The sequence below is a fragment of the Microtus pennsylvanicus genome, chromosome 4 (genome assembly GCF_037038515.1).
Source record: "Microtus pennsylvanicus isolate mMicPen1 chromosome 4, mMicPen1.hap1, whole genome shotgun sequence".
Lineage (NCBI taxonomy): Eukaryota > Metazoa > Chordata > Mammalia > Rodentia > Cricetidae > Microtus > Microtus pennsylvanicus.
In genome coordinates this window covers 922,615-946,767 of record NC_134582.1, presented here as the reverse complement: position 1 = coordinate 946,767, position 24,153 = coordinate 922,615, and the positions used below count along the sequence as shown (strand labels likewise).

General features: G+C 40.1%; 1 protein-coding gene and 1 long non-coding RNA gene across 2 annotated transcripts in view; one reads left to right on the top strand and one right to left on the bottom strand.

Moving 5' to 3' along the window:
- Positions 1 to 649: 649 nt before the first annotated feature.
- Positions 650 to 8,049, bottom strand: LOC142848588 (uncharacterized). The gene is made up of 3 exons (XR_012910427.1): positions 7,964 to 8,049; positions 5,928 to 6,115; positions 650 to 2,431 (listed from the first exon to the last, which is right to left on the bottom strand). It is a non-coding gene; the product is annotated as an uncharacterized LOC142848588 (long non-coding RNA).
- Positions 8,050 to 8,400: 351 nt separating this feature from the next.
- Rttn (rotatin) overlaps positions 8,401 to 24,153 on the top strand; it is a 136,029-nt gene continuing 120,276 nt past the window's right edge. Inside the window, exons 1-9 of the mRNA XM_075968106.1 lie at positions 8,401 to 8,478; positions 8,758 to 8,945; positions 9,856 to 10,033; positions 10,323 to 10,412; positions 11,029 to 11,122; positions 12,510 to 12,624; positions 14,256 to 14,406; positions 19,348 to 19,513; positions 21,207 to 21,385. Of these exons, the coding sequence (XP_075824221.1) occupies positions 8,448 to 8,478; positions 8,758 to 8,945; positions 9,856 to 10,033; positions 10,323 to 10,412; positions 11,029 to 11,122; positions 12,510 to 12,624; positions 14,256 to 14,406; positions 19,348 to 19,513; positions 21,207 to 21,385 (1,192 nt within the window). The 5' untranslated portion in view covers positions 8,401 to 8,447. The remainder of the gene's footprint in view (positions 8,479 to 8,757; positions 8,946 to 9,855; positions 10,034 to 10,322; positions 10,413 to 11,028; positions 11,123 to 12,509; positions 12,625 to 14,255; positions 14,407 to 19,347; positions 19,514 to 21,206; positions 21,386 to 24,153) is intronic.

The window sequence follows — 24,153 nt, the reverse complement described above, 5'->3', positions numbered from 1 at the left end:
GTTATTTTATATTTACTTTGATGGTTGACTTCTAAATGGATGTAAAATGGTGACACACTGTGTTCTGGGGAGCCAACCCAGGGCCTTACACATGCAAACACTGTACCATTGAGCTCTTTCTCCAGAGTATTTGTTTGTTTATTTTTTGTTTTTTTGAGACAGGGTTTCTCTGTAGCTTTGGAGCTTATTCTGGAACTAGCTATTGTAGAGTAGGCTGGCCTCGAACTCATAGAGATCTGCCTGCCTCTGCCTCCTGAGTGCTGAGATTAAAGGCATGCGCCACCACTGCCCAGCTTTTCTCCAGATTTTTATTGTGGCTTTGGTGTACATTTATCTAATGACTAGTCATGTATAATAATAACATCTCTTTGTGTGCTTATTTAGTATTTGTATGATAGTTTTGGAGAAATTCTAGACAATTTTTCTCTTTCTCTTGTGCCTTATGTTTAGGTGAAGGCCTCACTCCAGGCCCTGGCATTCATATAGCCAAAGACCCTAGAATGTTTGGGTAGAGATTCCACCCCAAGCCCCCCCCACCAGGAGATGCCTCAGTCCAGACTCTGCCCCCCAAGAAAGCCCACCAAATGATTACCCCTCCCCAGAGATGCTCAAGGCCACTCCCACAGGGTATTTAAACTGCCCCTCAGAAAACAAACAAGTAGTTTTTTGGTCTTCCTTTCCAGTCTGCTTTCTGGGGGGCTGGAAAACCATCCAGGGGCATTTGTATTTATTAAACCTGGGCTTAGCTTATTTGGTTTGATTTGGATTATTGCATCGGTGGAGAGGTTTATTGGGGTGCAGAAACTTTTTGTCCTACTCCCAAATTCATATGTTAAAACCCAAACACTCATGTGATGGCAAGTTGGAGGTGAGCCCATGGGGCTCATGACAACATGAAAGTCAAGCCCTCAGAGGTGATTTAATCTTTGTAAAACATGAGGGCTGGCAAGAATGATCAGCATGAGAAGGATCAAGCCCTGTTACCTGAGTATGATGCCTGGGATTCAAAGATTCAATGGAGCAAACCAACTCTTCAAAGTTGCCTTTTGCATCCACTGGAACACTGAATACACACATACACACACAAAGTAAAAACGTAAGCTCTATGAATAAATGTAAATCTGGAAGTGTGATGGACCTCAAAGCAGAATTATATTGTGGTGTGAGTGAACCACATGATTTTTAACTGACTGGAGACACCAGAAAAGGCTTTTCTGAAGAGGTAACATTAGAATCTCTGAAGGTAGGACAGGTTAGAAGAAACTCATATGACAAACGTGGGACAAAAGGGTACTTCAAGCAAAAGCTAAAACTGTGCAAAGGGCGTGCATTAGAAAGATACACAGGGAAAGTTAGAGCTTCAAACAAGACCAGAGTGACTGGTATACAGTGACTCACTATGTGTGGGAACAGAGTGAGAGGAGTTAGAGAAAGGGCTGGTCTGTGTCTGGAATTGAATCTTCAGTGCCATCTCTATTCCAAATCATGGAAGGCTTTGAGTATTTGAAACAGTGGAACATGGAGGGGTGATATAATAATATCTGAGCTATACTTTACAAGCTTGTGCTGGTTTCTTGCGGTCAACCAGTCTGAAGGGGCACATGTATTTATGTAAGTCCACAATTTAGGCAGTCAAATAACCCAAGCAAGCAAATTTTGTTGTTTTAGAGGTTGAGACTAGCATGGCTCTGGAGGATAAGGATTGAGGAATTGTATAAAAGAGACATGGCAGGGATAAAAGTGATAGTGTTTGTCAGTGCTGGGTTTGGAGAGGCATGAATTTGTACTATGGACAGGCATGAACATCCTTCCAGGGTTTGTTCAGCACCTCCCCATGATATTCAGATTAAAGAAGACTTGTCAGTGAGCTCAAGAGGCCTCTGAGAAGTTAGAAGGAGGAACTGGAGACATGATCACGTGGGCTGTTTGCTGTCAAGATTCAGGGAAGTCAAATACAAGGATAGGATTGGAGGATGCGAATGAATAGAATGAGTCTAGAGTCGACAACCACAGAGCCTTCAGTAGGACTATTTAAGCGAACTGTCCCCCCTACTGCTGGGATTGAGAATACACATAGTACAGCAATCCACTCTCATAAAAAAATCTCTTTTCAAATAAGGTCTCTTATGATTCATGACTTTAAATCTCGCTCTCAGCAGAAATGACCTACTTCAGCATCAACAGACAGCTTATTTGTTTATCCAATTAGAGTATTAACTCACCATTTGTCACAGAGCATCTTCCTATGAAGAGTGGGTATGAAATGTAGCTAAGTTGGCAAAGTGCTTGGGCTAACATGGACAAGGTCTTGGGTTCAGTCTTCAGCACACAAGGTCCTGTACACCTATAATCTTAGCACTCAGAAGTGAGGCGTGTGGGAAGATCGGGAGCTCAAGGTCATACTCAATTACACAATGAGTTGGAGGCTAGCCTGAAAAAAAAGAAAAGGATAGGGAAGCCTTCAAGTAGTTAGAGATATAGACCTTTTGAGGACCAAACTTCTTGGGTCTATGTGATATCTGAAACTGCTATAAATAAAAAGCATTATTAGATTACAGATATTGGCTCTAGGAGAGGAGAGTTTCCAAGAATCCTTTTGTCATTTGAAAGTTAACTGTTTCAATCTATCCAAATGACATACAAGACTACCTTCACAAATTAATATAAGACTTAACACTTTTTAAAAAAATTACTATGGTTAACTCTTAGTTGCATTTTTAGGTTAGCCAATTAACAGACTTCTCTCCACTACCCTTGGAGAATCCCGAATTTCAAATCCAGGTAACATGGAAAATTATCTACAGTAACATAGAACATTCTATAGAAATTAGTAGAATTGCATTTTATTTACAGACTCATCAGGCTCAGGGTCCAAACTTCACCGCAGAGATTACATTCAGCTGGAGCGCAAGTGAAGGTCAGTTAGTGTTGAAAATAGGTAAAGAGATGCTACGAGCATGAAAGCCATGCAAAGATCTCAGGGACCCCATATGTGTGCTAGACCGCTAAAGAATGCTTCTTTTCATTCTGGAAGTAACCGTTGTTTTATTGTTTTTTTAACTCTTTATACTTTGTTTTATTTTGGGGGGGGCACCACCTAGTTCCCAAATAAACCACACATGGAGGATTATTTCTAGATATAGTGAATTATTCTTACATTATTCCAACTTCTTTTTCTTACTTATGAATGCCTTACTTTCACTCTTACTCTGTGTCTGGGGTTAGCTGGCCCCCAAGGTCCTCCTCTCTTTTTTCTATCTTGCTCTTTCTCTTCCTTGTTTTCTCTATATTCTCTGCCTGCCTGTTCCACCTATCCTTGTTCCTGCCTCTCTATTGGCCATTCAGCTCTTTATTAGACATTGGGTGTTTTAGACAGGCAAAGAACCACAGCTTCAGAGAGTTAAACAAACGCAGCATAAACAAAGGCAACACACCTTAAATAATATTCCCTAACACATAACTCCCGCCTGGAATGATATATCTACACACTATCACTGTCATGATTAGGTTATGTAACTTTACATGATGGAAAATTGGTGAGCATGACAACAATATTACTGAATATTTACATGAATTTACATGGCACTCTTCATTGAGGGCTTTCTATCATTAACTAATTAAACCTCATAGTCTGTGAAGAAAACACACACAGGCTTCATTTTCAATGGGAATGACTATGTAGTGATAATGGAAGTCACAAAATAATCCCACACCAGTTCAGAATTATGAACAATAAAAGGATTATTTATTGAAGGGAAAACTTACAGGTTTCTGTGCTAGATAACAGTCCTCTGCGCAAACAGGAACAGAGCCTAGCAGCCAGAAGCGGGAGCCGGAAGCAAGAGAAGGAGTGCACACTAAACAGCTGCTTTTACAGAATGAGAGAGCACACCCAAGAGGCTGGTATTTTAAAGGCTATTGGCTGAAGGAGTGGAATGTGCTCCCACAGCGATGTAGGGTTGTACCTTAGAGTCACGGGCCAGACACATCTCCTATTTGCAGATACTGGAGAGAAACAGCAAAGTGGCTCTAACATAAACACAAGGGCCTTATTAATACATCACATTGTCAGGCCTGGCTCTCCCTGCCACTAGAGGATGACAGCTAAGTTTCACACAGTCTCAGAAAATAAATTTTCATTCACATTCTGTCTTGGTCTTGTCACAAAGTAGGTTGTTTACAAAATGAAATTCTGTTTCTGTATTAGTCCCCCATTGTATTTCTTTCTATGTTACTTTGTCGAGGGGTGAGTTCTTTACTAGACAATCCCTTAACTTGAAGTTCATAATTTAAAGGTGTTTGATATATTTACAACTATGTACTATCATCACCACTGCCAATTTGAGAATATCTTCATTTCAAAAGAAATCCCCTCCTCTTGGGAAGTGTCACTCTGTTTCCCAAAGAAGCCAGAATTCAATCAACAACTATACTCTGTCTCTATTCATTTGCCTAACAGGTCATTTCACAACATGTAATCGCATATGGTGGTGTGTGTGTGTGTGTGCTTGAGTGTGTGTTGTGTAGGCCAGAGGTCAATGTTGAGTGTCTTCTCCAGTAACATTTCACCTCATTTTTTAAAGACAGGGTCTCTCTGTGAATTTGGAGTTAATGATTTGGCTAGGCTGACTGGCAGCAAGCCAGGAGTCAGCATCTCTACTCCTCCAATGCTGTGGTTGCAAGTGCACTCCAGGGGGGCCTGACTTTTACATGGGGACTGGGGGATTTGAACTCATATCTTTAGGCTTGCATGACAAATACTTTACCCATTAAGCCATTTCCCCAGTCAAAAATGTATAGGGTTTTATAACTGGCTTCTTTATTAAACATGTTTTCACTTCACTTTTTTTTTTTTCGTTTTTTGAGACAGGTCACTCTATAGCCCTAACAGTCCTGGAACTCACTATATAGAGTAGGCTGGCCTCAAACTCACAGAGTCTGCCTTGTGAGTGCAGGATTAAAGTTTATGGACCACCACACCTGGAACCTCCTTAAATGTTAAATTTTATCATACGTGTTGTATAGATATAATTTATTCTTTCTATCCTTCCATTGTTTATAGATTTATAAATGAATGAACATTTGCTTGTTCTCCCCTTCAGGAGCTTATAAATAGATCTTTTAAGACAACTTGATTTTCCAGAGGTCCCCCCCCCCCCCCTTTCTCTCTCCCTCTTCCCATGCACTGAGGGAAGGTCAGGAAGACACTCTCACCAAAGGCACTCTCTGTGCCTTCTCCGCTACTTCTCAGCTTCCAGATCTGGGAGAATATTCTTTGTTTAAGTCACCCAGTGTATGGTACATCAGCCTGAATTAGTGGAAGTACAACAGCTAGACTTTCATGACTTTCTTCTCCAAAAAACATAGCATTGTAAAGGTCTCATTTCTACTATGTAAAGCTACTGCTTCAATTCTTATTTCAAGTGAAGAACATCCCATCAGATGGGCAATCTATATTTTATATATTCCTTATTGGATGATAGATACTATTTTCAGTTTTGTAAACAGTAATGCTGAAAAGTGTTTGGTTTCTTTTCTCTCTGATATGTCATAGTTTCTTGACCACAAGCATATGATACCACAGTAGTTTGTCTTATAAACTAGGCAGCTACTAGTACTGAGTGGGAAGGCAGCATACATGGTGTGGAGCTGGTAGACAAAGGGGTACCTCATATGTCTGGTGGGATGGAACAGAGCTGTATGACAGTTCGTCGAGCTTCTCAAAACAATGAGAAATATAGAATTTATTAGCTATTTTGGCGTTGAAGACATACAAACACACACAAGGCATGCTTGTATATATTCAGGAGTAGAATTAGGCTGCATGGTAATTCTAGGTTTAGAGTTCAAACTCTTTTCCTTAACCCTCCACCACTTTATATTTTCAAAAGGAATGTCTGAGGTTTCTAGTTCCTCAAAATACTCACCAGCAATACTATGTCTCTCATTTTCTGATGCAGCTATAGTATAATTCTGTTTTGTTGACATTGGGCCTTCCCATGTTTTTGTTGGTCATTTATGTATCTTCTTGAAGAAAGGTCTGTTCTGATCTTTTTGTCCATTTTTGTCCTGTTTTTGAGTTGAATTCTTGTTGAGTTCATTTTATTGTTGTGTTCTAAGAATTTGAAAAATAAATTCAGGACAATAGATCTTCATGTGACATATGATTTGCAAATATTTTCTCATGTTCTGTGGACTGTCTGCCTTTTCATTTTCATGGTAGTGTCCTCATAAACACACAAAAAAATTCTGAGGGCTAATCAGTCCTGTTCATTACTTGCAATTTTGATGCTACATACAAGAAAACAATTCTTAGTTCACAATCACAAATATTTATAGTTGATATTTTTCCTAAGATTGTCATAGTTTTGTTTATGCAGTTAGTTCTTTGGCATATTTTGGACAATTATCCTTATAATATAAGGTACGATTTCCCATGTGGACACTGAGTTATTCCATTTGTTGAAAAAACTACTCTTTTCCAAAAAAATTGTATTGATGCACTGTATTCAGATAGACAGTTAATCATAGTTGTATCTATTTCTGATACCTATAATTAAGAAACATTTGTATTTGTAATAACTGTACAATGGAGGCAAGATTCAAATTCATGTGGCTCTGCTTTTGGAAATGTAAAGATCAATTTTGTTCCAATCCTTCCACTTCAAAATGGGATAAAATATTTCTCAGCTTTCTGTTTTTGTGTTGGGAGGATAAGCTAGAATTTTATGCTGCTTTTAAAAATTAAATATTGTGTGAATTCATAGCATGAAGTTATGGTGCTTGACTTGGATAATTCATAAGTGGGGAATGAAACCTCAGGCTTCAACCATTTTTCCTTCTTAGTGACCAATATTATTAATAAATTGTGACCTTTATTATTAAATAACATATATTGGCATTTGGGTAACTTCTTGAAAGACATATAGAACATAAGCTTGCCAAAGAGACAAATACCTTTTACATATTTGTTGGATTGGGCCTATTTTGTTTAACAATCTTTATTGTTTTCTCTTCTTATACATTGTTTTCATAAATAAATTAGGATTCCAATTAATTGTTGGAATTAGTTATTGAGAAGGATATTCTCCCAAAGCCAACAATGCTATTGGAAGACCAGATAGAAAATACTTAGAAACTAGCAGCAACCTCCTTATCCTTTTTTCTTCCAAAGTAATATGACCTCATTCAATTTCTCATTTTCTTTGTATCTGCCACATTGTGATGGTATGGTTTTCTCTGGTAGGAATTCCTTCATGCTACTTTTTGGGCTCAGTATATTTTCTATTTATCAAATATTCAACTCAAGTTTCACTTTTTACACCACACACACACAAACACACACACACACACACACACACACACACACACACACACACCTGTAGCACTGTTCTTTTTTATGGACACAAGAAACATCATAAGGTTATTTCTTTTATCTTACTTACTATTCGGTGTGACGTGACTTTGAATCAGCACTTTAACCGTAAAATTTGGTCTTTTGCCAAGGAAAAAAAAAGCGTTATCTATTTTGATAGACATCCCCTCCCTTCCTGGTGTGATTGAAAAGATAGGTACCCTCCCCTCAAAAACCAAACCAAACAAACGCTCTCTGAAATGCAAATCATTTTATAAATTTACTTGTGTCATTGCTCTATCGCTCTAACTATCGTTTATAATTTCTTTTCGTTGAGATCAATTACAGTGCATGTTAGAAAAATCAGTCTGGAAAGCATTCAAATAGAATCTTCCCACGGAGTTCCCCTTTCCTTTTTTTGTCTTTCCATCTCTTATTTTCTCCCCCTTGCCCCCTCCTCCTTTTGTGACTCGCTTGCTTACATCTGAGGTCAGGTATCCCAGAGGCTGCAGAACTTCACAGTTACACTTTACAGCTGAGTCATTTAATACTCAGAAAGAATTGGAAGGGCTACTTTATAAAACAAAACCCAAGCTCTAGAAGTCTTACATTGTTAAGGTCTGAACAAATCCATCTTAGAGGGAGAGAAGAGCCACAGAGACTTGGGCTGTTGCAAACGACAACGCTCCCGCTTCAGAGCCCGCGCCTGGAAGCCGGAACTTTTTTCTAAGGAGCGTTGGGGGCGTGTCCGGAACTCCTGCAGGGAGCCCGGCTGAGCCAGGACTACAACTCCCGACGTGCACACTGGCGGAAGAGGCGTCTTCCTTCTCTTGACATTTTTATTGATTCTGTCATTTTAGAGCCAAGATTGAGGTCTAAAGAATGAGCAGTAGAAATTATAGAGAGTGTACCCTTATGTGGTGGCAGAAGCACTGAAAGCATTTCATCTAATGTTCTGTACTCAATGGGTGTCTAGCGCAGACATCGCGGAACCTCTGTTACTGTTGGCCGAGTTTCCGGGGAACATTAATTATGGCTGGCGGCTGTGGCGCGACAGTTTAATTCTCCGGTCGCGGCAGATTGTGGAGACAAGATGGTTCTGGCGGGGCTCATCCGGAAGCTTGGTAACTGTCTTTGTTGCCCAGGGTCGGAGGAGCCCTCGGGTCTTGGCGTGTTGGTGCTGGGTTTCGGCGTCGGGGTCGTGCGGGCACCTCACCTACCTAGTCCCTGCAGCCCGCGGACCGTGCTCATACTGTGCACCTGCGGCCTCCTGAACACTTAGTTCACTTGGTTTCACCCCGGATTGTCTCCCAAGTAAACCTTGCGCATTTAGAATAAGTTACGGGTGGGTGGTCTCTTCAGAATTGGGAGATAAAATTACTTTGTGTCAACTTCTCTGACAGGCCATCAGCTGGTGGAGATCAGGGAACGCGCCCTCGAAAGTATCCTGTGCAAGATCGAGCACAATTTGATCTGCTATGCTGACCTGATTCAGGAAAGGTTGCTTTTTCTCCATTTGCTCGAATGGTTCAATTTCCCATCTGTCCCAATGAAAGAGGAGGTTCTGAACTTCTTAAGCAGATTGGTTAAGGTAACATTTTGGAATAAATCAGCCAGGGTCAAAAGTAAATGTATCATTTATTGAAAGACATACTTGAGATTTAAAATAATGTTGCAGACAATCAGAGAGGTTGAATTTTAATTCACTCGGGTAGATATTGCTTGTCATTTGTCATAATAGCCTAATCTCATATTGTACTGAACGTTGAAGTAAAACAACTAAGTTCTCATATCTTCTGTTTCTGATTATTTGTCGCCTGTGTTTAGACGTTTCAGTATTAAAGGAAACATATTTAAATATGTTAAATTAACATTGCATGTAATGCCATTCCATTAAAAACAATGGTTTTCGTTCCTTTATCTGCCTTAAGAGCAATTTAGTTGTTAGGACCAATGCTAGTATAAGTTCATTTTTTTTTCTATCTTTAAATCACTATTCTCCTGGGGGAATTCTAGTGACTTTGTTATCTTTATTTACAGTAAGGATAGGATAAAGTGTCAGTACAGTAAAGTAACTTATTTATAAAAGAAAGACTTGGAAGTAGAAGGGAACCTATGAGACAGGGTCCTATTAGTGTGTGATGTGTGTATTGGGCAGACAAAGCACAACAATGAATATGTATAAAAGTGTTATAATGAAACACATTTTCTGAGGTGGAACTATTTAACAATAAAGCATGTAAAAATAAAAGAAGGATTGGTAGTGTGTAGTTTTAGTGTTCAGAGTCCTGGCTTCTTTCTCTTAAGATGTCTTACCCTTAAGTTTGTCTCTTTTACTTTATGTTTGATTCACAAAAGTACTCTAGAGCACAGCAATGCAGCAATGTTTTCAAAACAGAAAATTTGATACACCAAAATAACCATGTTTTGGTTGTGGTGGAATGAAGTTCAGGACATTTCTATGTTCATGGCTATTCTCAAGACTTTTTCTTTTACCGTAGTATCCCCCAGCAGCCCAACACCTGATTGATCTTGGTGCAGTAGAGTTCTTGTCTAAGCTCCGTCCAAATGTGGAGCCAGCCATACAGGCCGAGATCGATGGCATTCTCGATGGACTTTTTGTTCTTCCTTCAGAAGTTCCTGTACTGTGTTCTGCCACTTACCAAACTGATCAAATTGGTAACTGTTTTTCTGTATTCAATTTTGTTAATATTTTGCTGTATATTTTCTTAGAATCTTTATTACATTTGAGTGTGTGTGTGTGTTGCCTCTGTGAATGTATCTACGGGAACAATAATTTCTTTTTTCTTGTTTTGAAAGTTTCAGAGAACAAGCTAGATTGCTTTTTTGTTTTTCTGTTTCTTTTTGTTTTAATAATCATTGAAAGATTGAGAGAAAATAATATAATTTAAAATAAATTTTATTTTGTCAGGTTAATTGATAGCATAGTAATGTGTTTTCTTTTCAGAATTGTCACAACAGCGTGAAGTTTTAACAGGATATTTTCCCCAAGATAAAAGTAATATCCAGCAGATGGAAGTACCACCAGGGCCAGTGGGTATGTATATATAGGGAAGTTTTTGATTGGTGAATAAAAGGTCAATGGATTCTTTTTTCTTGTCCTGAAGATAGTTTGTGGTCAGTCTGGAAAACTCTAGCATGGAATTTAATGTTTCATCTGCTTTGTCCTAGCTGAGGTTTTTGAGTCTGAATGGTCAGGTTTTATACCTTACTAAGTGTATTGAGTGACTGTAGGCAGGTGATGGTGCTGTCATTAGAACTCAGTGTTTGTTGAACACAGGTTCTTACCAGGTATGATACATAGGTGGTCTTATTCACTCTCCAGCTTATGAGATGGGACCATCAATCCTGCTGTTTCACTTGGAGACTCAGGGTCAGCCTAGTTTCCTTTTCATCAGCATTTATCTACTAGCCAGATGACCTAGGATTGGGACATTCCGGTTTGGAGTTCTCCTTCCAGAAGTCTCGCTTCCAGGTCTCTGTGTGTGGTTGTCCTCTTGTGGTTCCGCTCTTGTACTTGTGTTGCTGTGAAGAACACCATGACTAAAAGCAGTGTGGGAGTGAAGGGTTTACTTCATTTTACAGCTTACAGATATTATTTGCACACTGTCATGTTTGATCCTTTGACATCTAAAGTTTTGCTATTCTTTTAGCAGGAAACCCGACTGTGAAGTGGCTGAAGTTTTCTGTATTTCCTTGGCTACCTCTGACCACAACAGATAAACATGTTCTCTCCTCCAACGAAAGGTACAGTTCTGATGTAGCACAGGTCTTTTGGTTCTTTGGAGCCATAAAAATCTGATCCTGCTTACTCTTCCTTCCACTTTGTTCCTCTCCTGTGCTGTGGTAATAGACACACAGCTTACACCTGACTCAACCCAGTGTCTCTTTATGGTTGGAATCTTACATAGTCTTTCATAACATGCTCTCTCTTTCTGTATAGATTAATTCTCCATTTCCTGTGTCCTTCATGGAGAACAGTGAAAAAATTAAATATAAGTAATCTTTTTGATAGAATCTATGGTAAAATGTGGGCTCTATTAGAAAAACTTGCTACTGTTGAGAAGGTTAGCGATAACTGCACTGATCTTATCTAGTGTATACTGATTTTATTGCTTTCAGAAATAGAGGGCTGCTATATAAATTTGCAGAGTTTTGTTTGTTGTTTTTGTTTTTTAAGGTTTGTTTTCAGGACCGACCATAGTGGGACACACTTTTAATACAAGTATTCTTTAGAAATAGACAGGTGGATCTCTGCGAGTTTGAGGCCAGCCAGGGAAACGTGTTGAGACCCTGCCTTAAAAATTAAACAGAAAAGTCCAGAAGAGGGCATCTGATCCCCTGGAGCTGGAGTTACAGGTGGTTGAGAGCTGGATAATGTGGGTGCTGAGATTTGAACCTGGGTCCTCTACAAGAGCAGCACATAATCTTGACTACTGAGTTATCTGTCTAGTTCCAGAGAGTGTTTTTAATATCCACATTCACTTGGTACAATTCCACTGAAATCACAATAAATGGGTTGCCTCTTGATAAGGTGTGAATTTAGATGAAAAATCAAATTTGGAAGAGTTAAGGCAAGATACAGGTGATTTCTGATAATGCTGCCATCATTTTCTTAGGGAAAAGTATTGAAGAGGTAGTGCCCAACTTAGAAAGTGTTTGGGTGCTTTATTAGTTGTGAGTTAATACCCAAGGAAGAGGTGGACTAACTCCAGCTGAGTTGTTGAGGTAGATTGTGTACAATTGCTTCATCCTCAGGTAAGTAGAACCTGAGGGATGTGGGACAGTGAAGATGACTAGATAATGGAATTTGATGATTACCACTATATAGGCTTTTGCTTTTTATTTTAATTAGAAAGTTATGTGTGACCTAACCAATCCCGTTTGGTAGAACCTGATAGTTTCAACACTCAATGGTTATTGTGATGTAGTTCCTATTCTAGAGTATTATAAAATGTAGGTATATGGAAGAAGCTGCTCTTCAGAGTCTACTATGCAAGGATGGAGTGTGCTTGTTTTTCCCCAGGAAGAGTGATGCCGCTGCTAAACCTAAGGTGCAGTGGAGGCGTTATGCCATTACTGACGTAGGCAGGTGTAGGTGGACTCCTCCTGACGTCTAGCTCTGTTGTCTCAGCTCTTTGAGAAGTAGCAACCACAACCTGATCTGGAATACATGTGAACTTCTGAAGGACGTGATCATGCAAGACTTTCCTGCTGAGATTTTCCTTCAGAGACCGAAGATTGTTCAAGTGAGTCCTTGTAATTGCTTTAGGTTTTAAAACAAACAATTTATCTCACCACAAATTAGCAAATGCACAGCACGGTAGTAGAAGAAAATTTGTATTAACATATTTAAAATAATTAACTATTGAGTTATTTAAACTACTTTCTCTAATTTATCTGTTTACTTCTTTTAGTGGACAGTAGTTTCTACCAACTTTGTCTATCTCAAATTGTCATTTTTGGATTATCATCTTTTTCAAATTTAAAGTTTTAAATTTCTTGTTATGTGTCTTGACACACACACACCAAAGTGTGCATGTAGAGGTCAGAAGACAACTTTATAGAGTTGACTCTCCCTCCACCTTGATGTGGGTTCTAGGGATCAAGCTTAGGTCACCAGGTTGCATGGTAAATGCCTTCACCCATTGAGTCATCTCACCAGACAGTAGCATTAGAAGTTAGGGATGGGCAGCAGTAACCTTTGAGTATTTTATGTTTAGGACATAATGCTGGGGAAGTCTGTTATCAATGAGCATGTTGACTAGCCCTTTCCCTTTGTGCAGTCTCTTGCTTCTCCAGTGGAAAGAGATGCAGGTGGGGATTATGAGGTATCTATAGCATCTCGTAATCTCTGAGGGCCCTTGGGCCTTACTCAGACTGAGTTTACCCCAGCGATTAGCAGTGTGGGCACCTTCCATCACTGATGGCAAACAGAAACAAATAAAGCTGTTCTTTACCAAAGCCTGAAAAGCGCTTCAGCCGTGTGAGGTGCAAAGTACTTGCTGTGATTCTGTGTGCTGTGCAGTACAATGGGACTTTCCTTCTCCCAGATTGGGTTTTTACAGATATTAGATATAGGAAATACTGTCTCCTTTAGTCATGCTTTTTATTATTTTTATTTACTTATTTTTTATTTTATGCATAAAAGTGTTTTGTCTGCATGTGTGTCTATATACCACATATGTGCCTGGTGCTCATGGAGGTCAGCAGTGGGCATCAGGTCTCCTAGAATTGGAGTTATGGATAGCTGTGAGCCATTATATGGGTACTGGAAATTGAACCCAGGTTCTTTGCAAGAACAAGTGATGTTAACTGGTGAGCCATCTCACTAGCCCTAGTTAGCTTTACAAACTGTGCTCGATGTGAGGTCTGGCTTTGTTTCCCAGCCTGGTCTCAGACTCATATGGGCTCGAGTGTACTGACAGCCTGAGTACCTGGTGCTGCAGCAGACAGGCAGCACACTCTCTGAGTACCTGATGCTGCAGCAGACATGCGGCACACTTTCTGGAGTTGATTTTCTCCTTTTACTTTATGTAAATTTTGGGCATCCAACTCAGGGTGTTAGGCCCTATGGCCCTAGTTTCTTATTTTATCAAAATTTGTAACCTTACTTCTTTGATTCACCTTTCCTTATTTAAGTCCCACATCCGCTTTTCTTTTTGCATGTAGTTCTCAAAACATTAATTTTTAAAAAAAAACTTAGGTCTTGTTATATGTGCCCTGGAACTTGCTGTGCAGACCAGACTGCTGCCTTAAACTGTGGTGATCCTCCTGCCTCTGCCTCCCAAGTGCTGGAATCCGGGGCCTGACTACAAGCCTAACTACATCGCTTTTTGGAGTTGAGCTCTCTGTGACTGGTTTCACTCTCCTTTCTCAGGGCCTCTTATGTCTGGTGAAGCTGGCCTTTGGGGGAGACGGGAAGCATCGGGTGGCATTACAGTCGGTGTCCTGTTTGCAGCAGCTGTGCACGTGTTTAAGAAACAGACTCAACTTTTACCGAGACCCCAACCTTTTCTCAAATAAACAAGGTACTTTGCTTATCTGTTCACAGATACTGGAATTCTTTATCTTCTTCTGAGAACTGTCTACTGTACTTGAAAGTTTATTGTGTATGCATTTCACAATACAAATTCCAAGTCTTAAAATATTATCGGATCCCTGAATAGAAATATGTAAATTACAGAACACCATGATACCCCCTGAGTCCCACAGCCACAAACATACACCGCTTTTTAAAAGAAAGCGTAGTTGGAGTTAACTAAGAAAAAGACTTTCATAAAGATTTAGGTGTGGGCACTAAGAAAGAAAGAAACACACATACACACAGTGAAGTAAGTAGCACACATCCAAAGGTTGGAGTTAGCTAAGAAAAAGACTTTCATAGAGATTTAGGTGTGGGCACTAAGAAAGAAAGACACACACACACACACAGTGAAGTAAGTAGCACACATCCAAAGGTTGGTGCCAGCTTTAGGAGATTTGCTGTAAGGGTTTTAACAATGGCTATGTAAGTGATGTTGGTGGCTTTTGAAGTTACATTGCTCAAAGGATTTAATAAAATATTAGGTAAAAATATTTCAGTATACTTATTTTTATCTGAAGAACTTTTCTTTCCTAAATGAGTTTATAAGGTGGTTTATGAGGCGCGTCATGTGGGTTTACAGACTCATACGTCAGGAAAGGCCAATGGAGATCTACCTATAGGTAGTCAGGTCATTCATGGTTCATAACTTTCTGGGACTTTTTTTTTTTTGTTTGTTTGTTTTTGTTTTTCGAGACAGGGTTTCTCTGTGGTTTTGGAGCCTGTCCTGGAACTAGCTCTTGTAGACCAGGCTGGTCTCGAACTCACAGAGATCCGCCTGCCTCTGCCTCCCAAGTGCTGGGATTAAAGGCGTGCGCCACCACCGCCCGGCATAACTTTCTGGGACTTTTCCCAAATAAGGAATATATATAGTCCTTTGCAGATGGTTTAAAATTATTTTTTTTTAATTTTTTTTATTGATAAAAGGAGAATAAAGAAAAGAAAAAAAAACAAATTTCCACCTCCTCCCACCAGCCTCCCATTTCCCTCCCCCTCCTCCCACTCTTCTCCCCCTCCTCCCACTCTTCTCCTCCTCCTCCCACTCTTCTCCCCCTCCTCCCACTCTTCTCCCCCTCCTCCCACCCCTCTCCCCTTCCCCCCACTCCTCTCCCCCTCCCTTTCCAGTCCAAAGAGCTGTCAGGGTTCCCTGCCCTGTGGTAAGTCCTAGGTCCTCCCCCCTCCATCCATATCTAGGAAGGTGAGCATCCAGACTGGCTAGGCTCCCACCAAGCCAGCACATTGCGTAGGATCAAAACCGCGTGCCATTGTCCTTGGCGTCTCATCAGCCCTCATTGTTCGCCATGTTCCGAGAGTCCAGTTTTATCCCATGCTTTTTTTGGTAACAGTACAGCTGGCCTTGGTGAGCTCCCAGTAGATCATCTCCACTGTCTCAGTGGGTGGGTGCACTCCTCGTGGTCCCGACATCTTTGCTCATGTTCTCACTCCTTCTGCTCCTCATTGGGACCTTGGGAGCTCAGTCCAGTGCTCCAGTGTGGGTCTCTGTCTCTCTCTCCATCCATCGCCAGATGCAAGTTCTAGGATGATATGCAAGATATTCGTCAGTATTGCTCTAGGGTAGGGTCATTTCAGGTTCCCTATCCTCAGCTGCCCAGGGAACTAACTGGGGACCTCAGCTTGGGCACCTGGGAGCCCCTCTAGGGTCAAGTCTCCTACCCACCCTAAAGTGGGTTCCTTAACTAAGAATTGTGGTTCCGTGCTCCCCTATCCAACCTTCCTTTATCCCGATCCTCCTGTTTCCCCAAGTCCCCCCTCTTTCCCTTCTACCTTTTCTCTCCCCATCTCCCTAATTTTAATTTAATTTTTATTATTATTAATAATACGCATTTTGTGTGTACATGTGGGTATGTGCACATGAGTGCAGGTGCCTGAGGTGCTAAAGGTGTTGGATCCCCTGGAGCTGGAGTTACAGACACAGGTGATCCTCCTGATGTGGGTGTTGGGAACCAAGCCTGGGTGCTGAGGAAGATCAACAAGTGTGCTTCATTGCTCAACTGTGCAGTGTCCTGAGTAAACCTGGGTGCTGAGGAAGATCAGCAAGTGTGCTTCATTGCTCAACTGTGCAGTGTCCTGGCTGTTCTCACCTCTCACATCCTTTCCTAACCCTTTCTGTTTCTGCTGTTTCCCTTCTGAGGCTTCTGGCTTTTCATCTGAGGATGGTATAGCAGAAGTTCCATTATCTGAAGCTTCATTGTGGTGAATTTACTTGCTTAGGCATTTGCAGATACTTTTCTGCTTATCCCCGGATTCCCCATTCTTATGGGGCTGGGGATTAGGATCCAGATTGTGACAATTCATGTGGGACTTAGGGAATTTTAATACAAGGTATATGTTGTGTTAACAAATTGTTTTGTTTGAAAAACACTGATTTGTATTTTAGTAAAACCACGTTTATGCTTTTTGAGTTGTAGCATATGTAGATGTGCTGGCAGCAGCAGGCTTTTCATAGGAAAAGTGTCACCTAGTGGACAGATGGGGTACAGGGTGGCATGGGCAGAGCTCTCTGTGAGCCTAAACACCGTGCTTTGAGAGGTGAATATAAAACTGCAGTCATTTGTTACCCTGTTTACTTGAGAGCTTCACTCATCCTCTGGTACTTGAGTATTTGTGCTTTGCACTGTAATTACTGTAGACTGAGGCTGTGGGCTCTCATTATATCTGTGGGACATGAAGTTTTGTAAGTGATCGCAGAGAGCTTGGCCCCCATGCTCTATCAGAGAAAAAGTTTTTGTATTATTAGAAATGGTGTCTGAAGGCAAACTGTATGCATCTGTTCTTTGGTATCTCCCACCATATCCAGCCGATAGACTAGCCTCAGGGTAGCCTCAGGGTAGGTTGCACTGACGGAGCAGCCCAATACTTACAGTCCTATATTTTAGACAGCTGAGGAAGATAATGAAAATCAGGTTTGTTTCTAACAAGAAGTGTTCAAAGGAAATAAAAATATGATGTGACAGAACAGGTCGCCACTCTTTTTAGATGGATGGTGGCCTTCCTCTTAAAGTGTTACGGGAAGAGTATTCCAGGGGAGTCAGAGCCCAAGGTGGCAAGTGGCTAATGTGTTTGAGCAGGGCAAATGTGGACTGGGAGAGCACGGGGTCCTGAGCCAGGTGCCAGGAAGTGAGGTAGGTGGGAGAGGTTACAGGGGTGAGCATTTCATAGTTTTTGAAGTACTGTGAGAAGTGCGAGGTGCTAATTCTTCCCCTTGTAATTCTGTCCTCTGTCAATGTATCTATGTATCTATCGTGTGCTTATTATTGTCTTTAGCTGTTTGCAAATACACACGTGATATGGAATGCTATTATGTCTTCTTTCACTATCCTGTGTGTTATCTATAGACATATGTGAACACATTTATTTATTTATTTATTTCATTTTTTTGAGACAGGATCTCATTATGTAGCTCTTGCTGTCCTAAAACTCACTATGTAGATGAAGCTGGCCTCGAACTCATATTGATCTCTACCTCCCTATCTCTGCCTCCCGAGTTCTGGAAATAAAAACATGCACTACTAAGCCTGGCTCACATGCATTTATAACATAAACATAATTATGGCTTGTTAAAAAAGTATGCACTATGCATTTAATGCTCAGTTTTACAGCTCTCTGTAGAAATTGTTTGTTACCCCAAAGAGAGGCATGAAGTAACAATTCCCCATTTCTTCTTTCCCTAACCCCTCTGTTAAACTCTCATTTTATTGAGAATTTTCTCTATTCTAGATATATGTGAGATCATACAGAATTTGTTGTTTTGTGTCTGATTCATTTTCTTTGTAATGTTTTAAAGCCATATCTTTGTTATACCGTGTATCAGTATTTTTTACCTCCTATTGCTGAAGAGTTTTCCATTGTGCGTATGTGCCGTATTTGTTTACCCATTCATCTCTTTAGGAGCCTGTATGTTGTATCTAACTTGAGTCGTGTGTCAGTGAACAGTGTCCTACATGTGTGTGTTTGGGTCTTTTGTGTGTGTAGGAATGGAGCTGAAGATCATATGCTAGGTCTTTCTTTAGCTTTGGCAAGTCTCCAAGCCCTTCATGGTAGCCACAGTATTTTCCTTTTCTACAAGCCCTGCATAAAGCTTGAGCATATCGTAGTTACTCATGCTCTTGCTCCTTATTGTAACATTTCATAGGTGCCAAGTGGGTTATTGCTGTCCTTTCTCTTTGCTTCTCCAAACACTAATGATGAGTGACAAACTCACTAGTGATTTTTCATGTGCTGTTTCTTATTTTTTTGTCTTCTTTGGAGAAATGGGTATTAATATCCTTGCCCATTTTTAGCTAGTTCTTTGTTTACTGTTGAGCTTTAGGAGTCATTAATATATTCAAAATATTAAACCCTTACTAGACATATACTTTGCAAATATTTTTACCACACTGTTTTTTGTCTTTAGACTTTCTTGTAATATATATTTTGATGAACAAAAGTTTTAAAGTGATAAAGTCAGTTGATCCATTTTAATTGGTTGTTTATGTTTTTGATTTCAATATCTAAGAATCCATTGCCTTGAAGATTTTCTAATGGCTGGGAGGAGCATTTATGCCTTTAGCTCATATTTAGATTGATGTTTCATTTTGTTTGGTGTTTGAACGTGGTTCAAGCCCCTGCTTTGAGAACTTAAATCTGGGAGATGTTACCTAGTTCTGCTTCACAGTCTTGAAGTCTCTACCCAGAATTTCTTAATATAATGTCAGGAATGTGTTGTATGAATATTTTCTGGAAAGGTTGTTTTTCTCTTTGAATTTTGTTCCTGTGGAATCATTTTGTCTCTTGTTAATTTTTCTGGAAGACTGGTGGATATAATCCATATTATCAGAAGCCTGTTTCTATACTACTAATGCGCAATTATATTTCTTTATTTCTCCAGATACAATCTCCCAGAATTCTTCTTTGTCTTACTGCCATGAAGCAAGAGGTACTTACCATTCCCCAAACCCGTCCCCAGGAAGTAGCAGCCCTCGACCTTCTGTGGTTGGGCGTACAGGCCAGCGGCCCCGAGGAGATGGTCAGGACTGGGATGCAGTATCTTCCAGGTGACTGGCTCTTGTGTTCTTGTTTGTATTTTATGTGGACAGAATTGTTCCTTCCTGTCTCCTCTTGAATTATTGCCCTGTGTATAGGCTTGTTAAAATCACTAGCTTTCATAGTCAGTACGCATTTATATTTTCTTACTGACTTTCAGTGTTACCAAACCAGCGTGACAGCATTTGTGCTCTGCAAATGTGTGGCGGTCAGAGGACAACTTTGTGGGTTTTGTTCTCTTTTTAACCTTTACGTGTGTTTTAGGGGTTAACTCAGGTCATCAGACTTTCCTGGTAAGTGCCTTTATCCATGAAACTGTCTCTCAATACCTGACTTAAATTTTTAAATGGTATTTTTATACACATTTTTGTAAGTCTAACCATAATTTAAAATTGTATAGGAAAGGAATAGTTAGAGGATATTTTTTAGATGGATACTCTTCAAGGGGCATCATTTGTCTGTGTGAATGCAGAGTTTTCATATGTTCACTTGAAGGGATGGCATTGGATTTTTGTGTTAGTTTATCCCAGGCCATAAATATTGTAAGACAGTAGTCTTCTCTTGCTTGCCGTCCTACATAATGTTCAGTAAGGTAGTCTGTGTCTTGGCTTGGTTGGTGTTGCTGCTGTGTTACAGGCTTACACAGATTCAGGTACTCATGAGTATGGTGTTGGTACCACATGTTTTACATTCTTGATATCTTAGTGACCTTCAGACAGTTTTATAATAGGATAGTCATTGTTATTATTGCCATTGTTTACAGAAAAGCCTGCATTTTCAAGGGGTTGAAATCACTTGCTAAGGAGTAGAGTTGGGGCTGTGTGTGGCAGGAGAGTACAGTGCTCATGCTGTGCTTGACTGATGACTCACAGATTTTTCTTTTTACCTTGATATAAGGCATGCTTTACTGCCTTGTTCTATATGTGTGAACAGCACCCTCACAGGGTCTGTCAGGCATGAGAGAAACTTGGGTGATTTACGTCCATATTTTGGGATGCTTGGCATCTTGAAGCTAAGGCATAAGGAAATAGGCATAAAATCTGGGCAGTTTTAAATGTCCTAATAGCATATCTCAATGATTCAGCTATAATTGTGAATAACAAAAATCAGAATTTTGAGGACCTAAAGTAAGAATTTTTTAGTGGAGAAACCCCTTCCAGAATCATTATATGATGTTGATTATATGCTAATAAAGTAACCCATTTCCCATGGTATCTTTGAGGCCATTCTTTAGTTGCTCACATTGGCTTACTTAGAACAGTAGCCGAATATCACAGAAGCCCTCAGCAGAGGATAAACTGGCTCCCTTCGATGCTTTGCTGTAAGCCTACATATTTTGTTTTAGAAGTGAGTGGGTTGTTGCTGCTCATGTTTGCTGCTATGGAATGTGGTGTTTCAGAATCATCAGTATGAAAATCAACGTGTAAATAAATACATTTTCCACTTCATGTTCAAGTTTTCTTTTGTGGTAATGAAGTTCATAGTCTAGTACATGATAGGTAAGTGCTGTGTCATTGAGCAGCACCCCACGCTCCTTCATGTATAGTCTATGCTCTCTCTATGGAATTTAGTGTAATTTGTCAGAATTGTTACATGAATCAGTGTGATTGTGAGTTGTGTGAGTTCTGTTGTGCAGCAGGGAACAGCAGGTCTGTTGGAGCTTTGCTTCCTTAACTCAAGGTCTGCCTTTTGTTTACTCTCCAGCGGGAGTAGTGCACATGCTCACGTGAACTCTAGGATATCTGTGCCTTCTTTGGACGTGGCACATGAAGATCTGTCGGAGCTGGAGACGGAGGATGCACTGGAGCTGCAGTTCCAGCAGCTCAGTCTTCCCCAGTTCTGTATCTCCATCCTGGAGGCAGCGGTTCCTCTGCTAAGAACAGGTTAGCGTGTCCGGAATCTCCTTTCTTACAGACTGTGTTTATGTGTCTCCTACGGCTGACTAGCTCCTTCTCTTTCATATTAAGGTTTTTAGTATCTATTTTTACTTAGCTCTCTAATGAAATTAATGAACTTCTCTCCTTTTTTACTTTATTAAATGTGGGTGCCATGCTTATATTCAAATAGAGTATTTTTTTTATTGATTGATTTTTATTATCAAGGGCTTCTTCTGTATTTTAAATACATGAACATTAACTATAAAATTTAGGTGAAAACAGTTAAGAAAGATACATTAAGACCAACAACAAAAATCTCTCTCACTCTTTAGTCTCCGTTGCTCATGCCTTTCAGAGAGAGATTTATTTATTTCTATGTGTCTGGCTGTTTGTGCTTGTGTCCATGGAGAGCAGAAAAGGGCATCAGATCCCCTTACCACCATGTGGATGCTGGGAATCAAACCTGAGTCTTTTTCAAGAGCAGCCAGTGCTCTTAACTGCTGAGCCATCTCTCCAGCTGAATTTATATCTTATAAGCCAGGAAATGGTAACCAAACCTTGAAGCTGGATTCCTTACCTTTATACTTTATAATTTTTTATTTGTTTGTTTTGGTTTTTGAAACATGGTTTCTCTGTGTAACAGCCCTGGCTGACCTGGAACTAGCTCTTGTAGACCAGACTGGCCTTGAACTCATAGAGATCTGCCTGTCTCTGCCTCTTGAGTGCTGGGATTAAAGGCATGTGCCACCACCTCCCGATTATTATAACATATTTTTTCCTGTAAAGCAGCCCCCAAATATTCTGGGTCACAATTTACTCATGTGTACTACTTATGCTTTTCCTAAAGAGTGGTAACAGGGACAAGATGACTCGTCTCTACCAGAGTCTGTTAATGAAGCCCTCTGTAGAGTCCCTGCTGCTCAGTTGGTGGTATATTGGTACTTGATTTCATGAGGGTTATAGCCTGTATCTGTCAGCAACCTACTTTCTTATTCAGCAGTGGCAGTTAGTATTTTTGTCCTCACGTTTTCAAAGGAGGAAGCTAGGGCTTCAAATGGTTTTGGACTTAGCTAATCTCAGATGGCCAACAGCAGGACCTTGACCAAAGGCTCTAAATGCAGTCCCTGCTTTTCAACTTTTTTCAATGTAAACAAAGTACTGGATGCAGTAATGATTTTTATTCTGTGAGTCTTTATGTTCTCCCTCAGTTTTGGAAATTGAACCAGGTTTTTATGATTTCTAGACAAGTACTCATGCCTAAAACTACACATTTTTGCAGTTGATAAACTTGTCAAGTTAAAAAATATAAATGAGTTTTGCCTTTGTTAGTTTAATTATCAAAATAAATCCCACATTACTAGTTTAAATTTTAAGATTTTTCTGTTTTTGTTCTTTTGCTGCGTGGAGGTGATGGGGAGGAAAGTGGAACAAAGGTGTAAATTTGGGAAGCACTTATGCCTCGGCAAGCCCTGCCCCTTTCCTTGCCACAGCGGGTGTGAGTGCACACTTGACACCCTACAATGCTGTGTGATGGAGAGGTGAACTTTGGCATCATCAAGTGTTTCTGTTTATTCGTTTGGTATAGCGGGAAGAACAGTTTTAGACTTAATGATTTTCCATTTAACCTTTCTTTAATTTGTTGTAAAAAGTCAGATTGATAATTATAAAGCTATATCTTGCACATAAAAATTTCTAAATGTTCCCTTGCCCTTTTGCAGTAAATTATTGCATAATTTGTAATTGTTCAGCATTGTAAGAGGTTCAGAGAGAGTTTGCTCCAGCTGTTATGAAAAAATGAATGTAGATCTCTGTGATTCAGGAGTTTGTTTAACTAATAATTCGTTAGGAATTAACCTTTAAGGTGAAGGATAGGATAATCTTATTTGAAAATTTGCCTCACTCAGAATTTTGGAAATGCTTTTGTTTTGAGTCTCACCTAAAAAAAGAGATTAGTGGTTGCTTTTAGGGGAGTGTTGGTGTGTTCTTTTGAGATGGCCTGGTAATGTGATCAAGAACAGGTTATGTAAAGTGGTGTTGGTATCAAAGGTGTGGTGTACCACCATGTCTAGTTAGCACAGCATGTCTCGGAATGTTTGTGGGTAGTGGTGTTTTTGTTTGTTTGTCTTTTAGACAGAGTCTCAGGTGTCCCAGCCTGGACTTAAACTTACTACATAGCTCAAGAACTATATTTTATTTGTGTTTTAATAAGAAAGCTTGCCTGAAGATCAGAAGGGCAAAGCTAAGCCACCAGATGTTAGGCAGTGGTGGCACACATCTTTAATCCCAGGATTTGGGAGACAAAGGGAGATGGATCTCTGAGTTCAAGACCACCCTGGGCTACACAAGATCAGTGCAGAACTAAATCCAGGTGGTGGTGGCTCAAACCTTTCATCCCAGTACTAGGGAGTCACATGTCTTTAATCCTAGTACTAGAGAGAATAAAATGGGAGGAGAGAGAGAGACTAAGACTTCTCTAGTGGCTTGACTGCTTTTCTTTTCTGGCTTTTGGGTTGAACCCCAGTATCTGACTCTGGGTTTTATTATTTGTGCTTCATTGAACTTCTGATCTTCTTGCCATCACCTCTTGAGTAATGGGATCTGAGGTGTGCCTTACGAACTGGTGTTGGACATGCAGGGAAAGAAACCAGGGCCTCAAGCAAGCTAGCAAGCACCCAACCAACTTAGCTACATCCTCAGCTATGGATGGTATTTCTTATAATTTGTTTAGTAGACGATTATGTGGCTGGACATTTATTCTTTTAGTTTCTGTGGTA